We start from the raw sequence: 12,910 nt of genomic DNA on the forward strand, positions 1-12,910 counted from the left end.
AGCTGACGATGTTCTCCTCGTCAGAGAATCAAAAAGAGATACATTTCTGAATTCATTTTCTCACTTAATAACTTTCCTAATTGTTTCATATATGAGCATGTTCTTAATTATCTTAATTTGCTATATACAACATTTTATTCACTCCTTCTATAATTGTTATACTCTTCCTTTATGTATTTTGCATTTACTATAATATATATAATCGCTCTTCTCCGCTCCTAGTTTCTACAATTGGCTCTGCTCCTCTTTATATGGCGTGCTGCCATCTATCGTCGCTCTCGGGAAACATTTGTTCCTTGCACCTTTCATTGTGTCGTCGAAACTGGCACGTGACATCACTATATATAATATTGTACTTTTACGACACTAGTCCACTATTTAATAAGAACTTATATACCTAGGTATAACTTGTTTTGTATGATTTTACATTGTATTATGCAATTGTTATACTACTATAAAACAGTGCCAAAGTGATGTGTGTGTATATATATATACATACATACACACACACACACATCAGTGCCAAAGTGATATATATATATATATATATATACATCATTATATATACACAGGGTGTCTCATAAGTAATAGAGCAAACTAACACAGGTGAAAGTACACGATAACCTAACCTAACCTAAGTCTCAGTAAACATGGGTCTGCAAACGAGCCCTTTTCGAGATAATTGCGAACGTGATTACAAGCCGCCACTGACTTCATTGTTTGTAAATGTCGTCCTAGTTGGTAACATGGTAACAAAGCAGTAAGAAAAGTCATTGGAGATCTCAATTGAACATTCTACTTACTTTAACAAACGTTAGTAGTATGTTACATGTTACAATTACTGTACACTCGTATCTGTTAAAGGAGGTGTTCAAAGTGTTCATACTCTTCGTTGCTGTACGGTCCCATTTTCACTACGCAGTACTGCACAACTGACGTGACTCCCACAGTTCGATTAGACTGTGTACTGATTGTATCCATCCTGTTTGGTTACAACGCCACCTCTCGGAAATATTCTGTTTTGTAAACCAGGAGCAAACCTGGGAACGCGCAAGGAGTAAAGCACTCGGTGTTTACAAAATACAATCAGTGACGGCTTCTAACCACACATTCGCATACATTATTAGCATTTTACGAAGTAGGACGACGTTTACAAACAATGAAGTCGGTGGTGGCTTGTAACCACACATTCGCAATTATCTCGAAAACGGCTCGTTTGTAGACCCATGTTTACTGAGACTTTTTTGTTTCTATTATCGTGTACTTTCACCTGTGTCAGTTTGCGCTATTGCTTTTGAGACACCCTGTGTGTGTGCGTGCGTATATATATATATATATATATATATTTTTGTACCAATGCCCACAGGGGTACTTTAGGTGTGAAAAGTTCTCAATAAACTTCTCGATCCAATATTCAATCCAATCAAGAATGAATCTGCCCAGGATTGTTATACGTTCTCGTTTACATATAACGCAGTTTAGTTGTAACTTGCACATACTGGATGCTGAAATAACGGCTAGACGAATGAAATCTTACGAAAACAGTATTTCTTGCTCTTGTAGAAATCTTGATATTATCGTTTGAATACGAAGTTAAAATGAATATTTTGTATCGGAAAAGAGAGAAAATTGCATTACGTTTGCACTTCAAAGCACGTTAATTACTTAGCACAGTGAATATTTACAACATAGAAGAAATTAAAAATTACTCAGTCCCCCTTTTCCAAAAATGCATTTTAGTGTTCTCTCTGAAACAATACAAGATGTGAAAAAAAACTATGGTAGATTTCAACTGAGGAAAAAGAAAACTCTTGAGAAAATGTAATTCTTGAAAGGCAAGACGTAGCCGGAAGAATAGGTGGAAACTTTGAAACATAAATCATGAAAGAAGCTCTCTTCCGGTGACAGGATGGGGGAATACCCTTCCTTGCACTCTTTTAAATTAGCCAGGCGCAGAGGCAGAGGGGATTTACTTTTTCCATGGCGAGGAAGTATCTCAAACTTTTATTTTTACTCAGGACCCGCTTTACTCCCTTAAAAATTCCTGAGCACCGCCTTGATTCACCTCACAGAGCCAAAGCTCTACCCTATCATCTCCATTCTTTATATATGAGTATATCATTTTAGTTGCAATTCTTCCAATGTGGTGGAGTGGTTAGCACAGCAGATGTCAGAGGTCCCGAGTTGGAATCCCGGTTTGGGCGTGAGTGCTCTTTGCGAGTTACCGCTACACCACCGGGACCGACATGCGTGACAGAATGGTTAACACAGCACACTATGACTCCAGAGGTCCAGGGTTCGAATCCCGGCCTAGGCATAGATGTTCTTTGTGAGTGTGCCTTCATCAAGTCCATATCACTCAACCTTATCTTAGTGATTAGCAAAAAAGTGAAAAAAGAGCGACGCTAAGTGACAAAATTCAATCAATCTTCCAGTGCTTGAAAGCTTTGTGTCTTTGATTTCATGGCGAAGTGGTAATGAAGGGGGAATAATTAATGCTCCTTTGTCCTTCACCTATTTATTATGTACAGGCCGAACAGGTAAGGGGGTGAACACGCCTGAGCTGGGTTTGAAAAATTGAACACTAATCCTTAAATTACTAGTGTCATCACTGTACCTGATCTGGTCCGTCGGCGCCGTGTGATCCGTTGACGGTGTGTACTTTGGGCACTGCCAAACCTTTGCACGGACACACTCCACGAGTCGCACCACTTAGGCTACTCGCTTCCGCCTCTCTCAGACACTAACTTTTGACTGTCCCGGCGACCTCTCGTCACCGGAGACTTGGCTGGTGTTTGCTGACTTAGCATTTAATACCGAATAGTGACATGCCACCTCCCACTGAAAAGAAATGGGGTTGACCAGTGGACAAGCCCATTTCTTTATTAACAAAAGAGGTTATGATTTAAATATAGAATTAAATATGTGTAGTAAAATGAACTTATCCACCAATAAATGAATGCACCTCGTATATGTTGCGTCTCGCCGCAAACTGTGTCTATGAGTGAATGTCGGCGCATATTCAGATTTGTCACGTAATGTCATTTAATGCCGGCTCGTGACAGTAACTTCGTGGCCTTCTAATTAAAGGTTCCCAGGTTCGATATCCCGTGTACGTGCGCACACTCTTGTTTCGGGAATCTGTGGAACAAGGCTTCGAAAACGACAGCGGAGGGGAGAAAGCGAGTGGACGCTGGTGCGAATGGCTGGTAGTTGTAGCCTCGTTGTTTTTTCCCCTCTCAAGCGTTCATTGGTCGAGCCGTCTCGAGTCGTACTTGCGCAGAGGAATTGGTTTCGTTTGCTTGATTCATACATTCCTGGGATAGTGTGTGGATGTTCGTCTCCGACCTTCAAACTGTAGGTCCAGTCCCGATTAGCCTATCTCTGCATAAACTGGGCTTTAAACAACAACTCAAACACAAAAAGTCTCAAGAAAGTCACTCCCTTTTTTCATGAAGAACTCGATTTATTATGTCAAACCCCACAAATATCCGACAGTGAGGGCCTTGGCGATGGCGCAATGGTAGCGTCGTCGCCTTGTAATCAAGGGGTCCCGGGTTCGATTTCCGGTGGAGGCACGTAGTGGTTCGGATCCCACTTTAAAATGTAGGTCCAGTCCATATTAGCCTTACTGTGTATAAAGTGGACTTAAACCACTAACTCAGTCAATCAATCTATATCCTATAGTAAACATTACATTGTAGTTCCACGTGAACTCGTCAAAACATACGTATTATGATTGCGTTGATGAGCTAGACGTACTACAGGTTGACAGTAATGTGATTTTGCTGTAGCGTGATGTGATTACGTAGCCCTGTCAGTTCATCGACTGTGTTCGTAAACCTTGATTTTGATGAATCCTCCGTGCGATGAAAACACCATGGATAAATTGATTTTTCACGCACAGTTGATCACACAATGACCGCCCGTTCGTTAGTGATGAACGCAGTTTGCTACATGACGTTGCATTCACCCGGAAATCACTCTAATGTTATCCTCACTTCCATAAGGAGACCAGACGTCCCGTATTAGCTATGACAGTCCCTCCCCACCTTTTTTTGGTCTCTGTCCAATTTCAGTGACGCAAATAACACCCCCGCGAACCCCGCGGTGCGTGGGGGGGGGGGGCAGTAAGAATGATAAATTTACGAAGACCGAAAATTCACAAAAGTTGTCCTCTCGGCGTTAAAATACATATTCAACCAAACATATTATATCTTTAAGCCCCTACAACTGCAAGCAGAAAATGTTAATCACTAGAAAAGTAGAAAGTGAATTTCCAGATTAATAAAAAGCTTGATTAGCTAAATAGTTCGTCATCGAAGGGCAGACGACGGGGAAGTAAATGCGCTGGCAACGCTGACTTTCCCTTGCAACAAGATTTGCAAATAATTTGACATGCAGGCTAAAAAACAAAATCCGATATTTCCTTTTCAATACCTTGATTTACTACAATTTTTCGTATCGTTGGCTCACATCCCTTTGGTCTACTTGACGCGTTCTCGCTATAATGTGGTTGGTAGTTTTGTCATTATTCACAAATATTGTGTAGCTACCTTGCAACATTGCCGTGCACTGTTTCACCGAACTGTAGCGCCGAAATGGCGCACCAACGATAAGAATGTTACTGAGAGAAGTTTTCTTTTATGTCCTGTATACGTTTCTGTGGTCTGTGAGTACCATTAAAATGACACCCTGTATAATTTTTACATATTGTGTGTTGTACTAATCTTTCGTACCAGTTTTTACATTGATTCAAAGTACATGTATCTATTTTGATATTTGTATCTGACTAATATAAATGTAGGCTGTAGAAAGAGAAGCGATTATAGGCGCACAACTTATTAAAGTTGCGGCCCGACCCTGTGGCCGAGTGGTTAGCACATCGCGCTGCGACGCCAAGGGTCCCGGGTTCGATTCCCGGTCGGGCTTGGTTGTTTGTGAATGTCCATTCATCAATTTCATCATTTCATCACTCATCCCCATCTTCGCAAATTAGCCAAGAGGCACAAAACGCGAAGTAAAATAAACTAAATCAATCAATCAATCAATATTAAAGTTGCGGGGGAGGGGGCGCAGAGCGTGTTAGTTACGCTACTGTCCAGATTGTTTCGAACGTAAAACGGAACGCCAAAATGTCCCTTTTTGTGACAATGACTTATCGGCATTGAGTTATTACGTAAGACCAGAAATATTGGAAAATAGACAAGTTGGGAAAAACATAAGCTAGATATTGTTGGGTAGAAATTATTTAACATTTCAATGTCTATAGTTTTAAAATTGCGGCCTTGTGCGACTTGTTCTAATTTTCTTAAAATATGGGAGTTTCTTCTCTGTTTACTAATGTCCCCACTGAACGAGTGTTTTCGTACATAGAGATGGTTTGTGAACAAGTGACACGAACGCTCTTTCAATACAAACTTTGAAAGCTATGTTGATTAATAAGATGAACTTTAATGCCACGTGTGTAAACTTTTAGAAAATGTTGTTTGAAAAGAAGGATATACTGAATGAGGTCCATTCATCATCAAAATATCAATGAATGACTTGTAATTGTAAAGGACTACTAGGTTGGAGTGCCATGTGTATCACCATATTTTATAAGTTACTAGCTGATTATTACCCGGCGTTGTCCGGGTATTTATTTATCCAAATCTTCTATTGGACATGAAAATAATGAATTCTAACTATAGTGTAAAATGTAATTTTATTTACAGGTACTTAAAAGTATAGTTACAGTATACACATTATTAAGTAAAATCTTTTACAAATTCACTATAATATTAATTTAACTCAAAACTTGATTATAAACAAAACCTCCAGGAGCAAGAATAAATAAATTGAACGGTGTTGGGAGTGTCACTATTCAACTTAGATAGCCCGAAAACTATGGATTCCACACTAATATCTGTCGTTTTCGATTATTTTCACATGCCACCCCTTCCCACTCCCACCCCTAGGAGTGCCAGGGGTGTCTTACCCTCACAGTATTTCTTTACAGATTGTAAGTGATACGTGTACCAAGTTTGGTTGAAATTGCTCCAGGCGTTCGAGAGTTATGCCGGAACAAACATACGTACATACATTTTTATAGAGAGCATTCCCTGACATTCGCTACGAGACTCGTCGGCAAGCGACCCGGCATCAGCGCTTGTCTTTCTCGGTGAACGGGTCCGCGACAGTCGCTTATATTAAACCTCGTAAAAAAAAAGTTTGGAGTAACAGGGTCAGTTCTGAATAAAAGTGGAGAGAAAAATGGGGAAATAAAGTATACAAAGACAATCCGCACACCATCCGTGAGTTTAAAAAGAGTATTGTACGAAAAATCGGGAGAATTACTGTAGACGAACTTGCACGTGTAAATACCAATTTCCTTCGGAGATGCCAGGAATGTGTTGCAGCAGAGGGACATCATTTTCAACACCTTCTGTAGTCAAGGTTAGTACAAACTGTAATTTAAATAGCTGACTCTAGCGACTGTCGCTAACCCGTTCACCGGGAAAGACAAGCCCTGATGCCGGACCGCTTGCCCCCGAGTCTCGTAGTGAATGTCAGGGAATACTCTGTATATACACATAGATTTACACAGTATTTAATTAGTTTTCAAACATAAGTATTCATGATGAAACAGTTTTTACATTTAAATGAGCACATTTTACCGTCTCGATTTCCCTTCAGGGAAATATGAAAAATGTCCCTTTTTTGTGCTTTAAAAATTATGCCACCTCCCTTTAATCCATTTTATATTATCACCATTCAACCTCATCATCGTGATTACAAAGTGGCAGAAAATCGAAGTAAAATAAGGAGAATCAGCCAATCAATAAATGACGTCGAATTCAGAGACTATAGAAACGTGAGCGTTGTCCTTGAAAGGAATAATGACCTTTTGGACACGCACTGGTTATCGAACCCGTGACACCTCGATTACTTGGCGACGTTAGCTCAAACGTCATGGAGGAGGCTGCAATATGTTGTGTGGGTGCTTATGATATAATTGTGTAGATAGGTTTCCAAGGTAGTAACATGCTAATATTTCTCGAGCTGTAAACATCGAGAAACTTAAATTGTTTCTATGATATTGCGCAGGGTCAGTTGAACAATAGCATTTTGAACTTACGCTGTGCCTCTCTGGGACACCTCTAAACTATCTTATGGAGACCAAATTGCAAGTACAGTGCGTCCATTTCGATCTTCAGCCGAGAGATCGGGAGAAGCGTGGCGGGCGGCGCTGACGGAGATGCCGACATTTGCGGCCTGCAATACCCGCTTATTTTTATGGACATATGCAGACATTTATATAAATATTGCAAAACGAGCACTAACCTGTGTTATAATTTATCATCTGTAATTCATCCAAGTTCTGCCCTTATATACAAAAAAAAATACGCTTTAGAAACGATGTTAAGAGCCACAGATAATAGAACATTTTAATCATAATTTTGACCAGTAACGTCCTGCTTAAGTTTATATCCTTGAAAGAGTTTTGTGGCGATGGGAATCGTTTGGAGGTTTCGAATGTGCAACACTGTATCAAGATTACGCTGCACACGAAACCGTTAAAAGTGAATGGTTTTCGTGAGCTTCCTTGCAATCCGAAATCTCCGAGCTCGAGTTTTTTTGTTCCTTCGCGACTAGATGAAACCAGTGCTGTGAATATAGTGGCGAGCAATTTAAACCAAGAGCGTGTTAATTTCGTACTGTGCGCAAGAGTGTTATTATTGGTTACTTGCCGTTACTTGTTTGTGTTATTGCAGTGTGTATGTGTGTTGTGTCAGTGAGACGATTGGAATGCCAGCCGTAAGGTTCACGTTAGAACAAAGATTTATTATGTATGACACGTACATGAAAACAGACTCGTGTCGAGACGTGTATAGGCAATTTGTACAGAAATTCCCAGGCGTTTCAACTCCACACAGAGATACTGTTAGACATCTTGTCCTTAAATTACGAGAAACTGGATCGTTAAATTTTAAAACACCTAAGCAAAAACTACGGATTCTAACCGAAGCAAAACTCGATGATATTGAACGTTCTCCAAACAAACCTCTACGCCGTGTTTCAAAAGAGGTGGGCGTGTCAAAATCATTGGCACATACAGCCACTAAGCTACTAAAATTAAAACCGTAATCTTATAACACAGGTTAGTGCTCGTTTTGCAATATTTATATAAATGTCTGCATATGTCCATAAAAATAAGTGGGCATTACAGGCCGCAAATGTCGGCATCTCCGTCAGCGCCGCCCGCCACGCTTCTCCCGATCTCTCGGCTGAAGATCGAAATGGACGCACGGTAGTTCGATATCACATATCTCCTGGAGGGATCTGAGATCCGCACCACAACTTTCAAGGAATCACCCATAAGTAATGTAGCATAACGTGAAGCAACCCTTTCCCAATTTAAAATGTTCGGCCCAACATAAGTCCTGATAGACAATTGGAATTTTGGAATACCACCATTCAAACGTTTCATGCGCTTTAATGAGGCAGAAGTTTTTTTGCGTTCATTGTTTCAGTAATGTTAACCTCGTACATTCCATCCGATAAAGGTAATTGTAGGCAAATTGTCCATCCGTTCTTTTTTTCTTCTAGATCATTTTTTTAAGGAAAAAAATGGAATGAAATTCAACTCACCACCTATTATTCTTACGAACAGTCGATGGTCGGACAACACAATAGCTCACACTCTTTCCGTATTGTCGTCGGTTTTCGAAGTTGCAGGTCTTTGAGCACTGGGTTCATCTTTATCAGATTAACGGTCACCGGAAAATGCGTTGCCACTTGAACACTTGTAAAATGGAAAAATCATTCTCCCCTTAGCCTGTTTCATTTTTTCAAACGTTTGCGTGACATTTTCCATAAGCTTCACACACAAAAAAAATTACACTCTTCCATTTACGTGACATACGATGAAAAACTGCACTACCAATAATCTATTGATACCAGCGACTTACAACTTGTACATACCAACAGTCAATAAGATGTAGACCTTTCGTTTTCTTGAGCTCCCAGCATCGCCAGATTGAGTGCAGTGTTGCCAGTCTCATTACTTTATTGACATACCTTGTATAAACATTTGTATATTACATTTGTAACGCGCACATGCAAGAACATCTTTTATCACATCCCCCAAACATGCATATAATTGAGAGCGGAACTAATCAGTACTGTAGCTACGTTATGTTTGACTGTCCACTGAAAATGATATCCGCGGTAACTATGCAAACTGATTAGATTTCTTCCATTGCATTAGACAACTAATGCACATGTATAATAATAACCATATTATATCATATCCATCAGGTGAGCATTGGGATTCAATTTTCCATACCACTCCCCATCTTATTACATGTATTTGCACACACATGCCCGACGCGAAAGTAAATTAAAATCGAGTGTCAAAATGGATGGCATGGATGATATATCGGGTTAAATCGCCGCAACCGAATTGCGCACACTTTAGATCCAGAATTGCGCACAAATCTCACTGACCTGTTTTGCGCACAGATTTTGATCGAACGTTGCCACTTTTATAGCTTTAAAGTCCGTGTGCAAAACTGTTTTTTTTCTTTAGACAAGAAGAGAGAGAGAGATTAGAAATAAAATAGTAAATCTCTTAAGGATTAAATGAAAAATATAATTTGAGCAGTAAATGTAGCAAGTCAAGATACAATTTTCATACCAATTTACATAATACAGTAAGTCAGTATTGATATTTTCAAGATACAATTTTCATACCAATTTACTCAAACTCAAAAGTTAGGTTGGGTTAGGGTAATGACTGCGCAATAAACACTTCTGTCAATCGAAGATCGTGACCTTCGGTATAAATACGGAGATACTCCGACCATTACATTCTAGTCCACCAATCAGGTTCATCCTCTAAGCCTATCTAATGCTACCCTTCCAGCAAACACACGTGTAAGTCCACACAAACACACAAACAAACACAACAGAAGTGAACACTGCTTGAGAACATTTTACATCTGACAATATCGCCTCATTTTTTTGTGCGCAATTCTGTACATTGTGACAGCTTGTCAATTGGTTATCAGATACCACTGATAAAACCGGAAAAGTGTGCGCAATCCGGCTGTAGCCGGTTAAATTCACCTGTGCATTTATTGATTGATTTGATTTATTTTACTTCACTTTTCTGCCACATTTGACTAAACTCGAGATAAGTGATGATATGATGAAATTGATGAAGAGACGCTCACAACGAACACCCATGCACAGTCCAGGATTCCAACTTTTGGCGTCGTAGAGCGCTGTGCTACCCACTCCGCCTCGGAGGTCGGCAAGAATATTGGCATGATTTTCTACCCAACTTCCACACAAGTCAGCATATAATTTGTATGTTTAACAAAAATTTCTGTTTCCCAATATTTTAAAATTTCTTTTATATTTAAATTAATGTAAGAATAAGCAAGTTTCTAACTTGGGCTATAAGAAAAGCTGCAAGTGCCTCTCATTCATAACTTGTCTTATACACAGGGTGATTCAAAAAGAAAGTCAGCTTTCAGAGGGGCGAATATTTATATTATTCAAGCCGTACGTAGAGGCTGGAATACAAGTAGTTGCAACACACGTCATTCAGTAATAGGAGAATTCAACAAGGAATGGTCTTACTCCATGTAGTTAAAAAAAATGAATTACTGTAATCTGTAAATTATTATTGTTTTAATTGCATTAGGGTTTAATTGTTAGTGAATGGATGCAATTTGCATATTTCACCAAAACAATATTAGCATCTGTATGCTATGTGCTTCACAGGCAAACGAAATCAAAATTTGCCACATTTTTAAGGCGTCACACATTTAACACATTAAGGCTATGGAATCGTACTTAAGTTTCTTTTCTTCACTTTTTAGCAGACATCGCAAAGTACTTGATAATTTTATAAAATCAGTTCAGTATGAATATTTTTATCCGGTCGCATGTCTAGAAACCTTATATTTTATTGCGAATGTCACTCACATTACGTATCGCTGGAATGCCCGAAAAGCTTGGCTTAAAGTAGCAGACACGATTATGAGTTGTTTTGTAATTTTTTATTTGTGCTTAAACTGGGACCCGGTAAAATTTGGTGACATTTTGGTCATTATTGAGTTACAAAGTAAAAAGAGCCATCCTTCAATTTTAGAGTGTAATTGCAATTTGCATTGGACTCATTGATTCTTTCTCAAAATTGTAAATACAAGGTGGCGCAAAAGTCATCACCTTATTTTCTTAGCCTATAGCTTGGGTTTTAAATTAAACAAAGTAGTTTTTTTGTGTTAAAGTTTTATTGATACTTGTAAGTTTTGTGTCCTCAATTTTTAAAGATAACATCCAATAAATGACCACCATTGGAATTGATGCAAATTTGGGCTCTTTTTTAGTGCGTTTTCCATGGTTGGAAATCTGGGGGGAAATGTTTTTAATTTCATGCTGAATATTGTCCTTTAGTTGCTGTTACGTCTCTGGCTTATTCACATAAACCAATGACTTCAAATATCCCCAAAGGATAAAATCTGGAGCGGGCAAATCGGGGGAACTGGCCGGCCATGGCAAATCATCAAAACGGGATATTACTCTGCCCGGAAAACTGTGACTCAAAATTGCCACAATTTTTCCACGTTCTTGTGGAGTATACTTACTCATTCTCGCACACAATAAATTTCGTGAGTGTCTTCTATTTAACTGACAAAACACTACTGATATAAACAACAAGATGTCAAAATAAAGGTCAGTTCAAATATAGGATGATGACTTTTGCGTCACTCTTTACAACAAGAAGACAATTTATCTACAGTGTAATTTATAATAATCTTTCTGTTTAAGGAACTACTAATGACCAAAATGTCACTTATGTTTTACTCCAGAGTCTTTCATTTCAATATTTTTAATAAATTTTATCATCGTTTTGCTGCCACTTTTGACTAATCGCGACGATAAGAATAATCAGATGGATTTGATGAAGGGGCACTCACAAGGAACAATAAAGGCACCGTGATTTCAACCAGGGAACGTCGGTGGTGAGAATGAAAGTCGAAAACTCAACACGCTCAACCAGCGCGAGATGTACCAGCAAGCGTTCACGTGCGAATTCTTGTTTTCCAGTTAACCGGCTTCCGAAGTTTGCTGAGAATTAAGCTGACGTCCGTGCAACGAAAAGTCTTGGGTGGCTTGATCGTCATAGAAGTTCACGCGCGAGACGTTGTGTCCGACCTCATAGAGGAGAAAGTCCAAAATGTCAACGACTTCGAGTGGATTAAGGTTTTGAGGTACGTATCATCATTGCATGTCTCTCCTTTAATTTTTCTTGTGTGTACCTGTTGTTTTCATTGTAGAATTCTTCTAATTTACACTTGTGGCAAGCAAGCCATGTACAGTCACTCTACAGGGCGAGTCAAGAGTCCATGACCACTCATTATAATATGAAAGAGAGTGTACATTGCAGCAATTTGTCATGCGTAATATGTTAGGCCTAGAGGGAAACTTTTGGTGCATGTCATGACAACGTCCACCATCTTGGATCCAACTTCATTTCTTTAAATGGGAAGAGCATGTGGGGTATGGTTTTGGGTTAGAATTTCACCAGGAATTCAGTGGTGAAGTCAGATTAAGTAACTGATAAAGTAATGAATGATCCATTTTGTGGTAAATGAGTGATAGATATGTGGAACAAGAAACCTGTTTTATTTAACAAATGATAATGGATGAACCATCCACTTTATGGCGATTGAATCATCTGTTATTAACTGATAAAGTATAAATTATCAGTTCGAGGAAAATAGTGGTTCGGAATGCACTTTAAACTTGTAGGTCCATTCCCGATTAGCCTGTCTTTGCATAAAGTGTACTTAAATCACGAGGGATGGATCACTCACTTTGTGCTGAGTGAGTAATTAATATGTTAACATAC

General features: G+C 39.1%; 1 protein-coding gene across 1 annotated transcript in view; it reads left to right on the forward strand.

Moving 5' to 3' along the window:
• The window catches only part of LOC145994472 (dynein axonemal heavy chain 1-like), a 1,132,367-nt gene that overhangs the window by 185,351 nt on the left and 934,106 nt on the right, over positions 1-12,910 (forward strand). Inside the window, exon 22 of the mRNA XM_083130607.1 lies at positions 12,106-12,269. Within this exon, the coding sequence (XP_082986733.1) occupies positions 12,106-12,269 (164 nt within the window). The remainder of the gene's footprint in view (positions 1-12,105; positions 12,270-12,910) is intronic.

The sequence above is a fragment of the Lepisma saccharinum genome, chromosome 10 (genome assembly GCF_977018435.1).
Source record: "Lepisma saccharinum chromosome 10, izLepSacc3.1, whole genome shotgun sequence".
Classification (NCBI taxonomy): Eukaryota; Metazoa; Arthropoda; class Insecta; order Zygentoma; family Lepismatidae; genus Lepisma; species Lepisma saccharinum.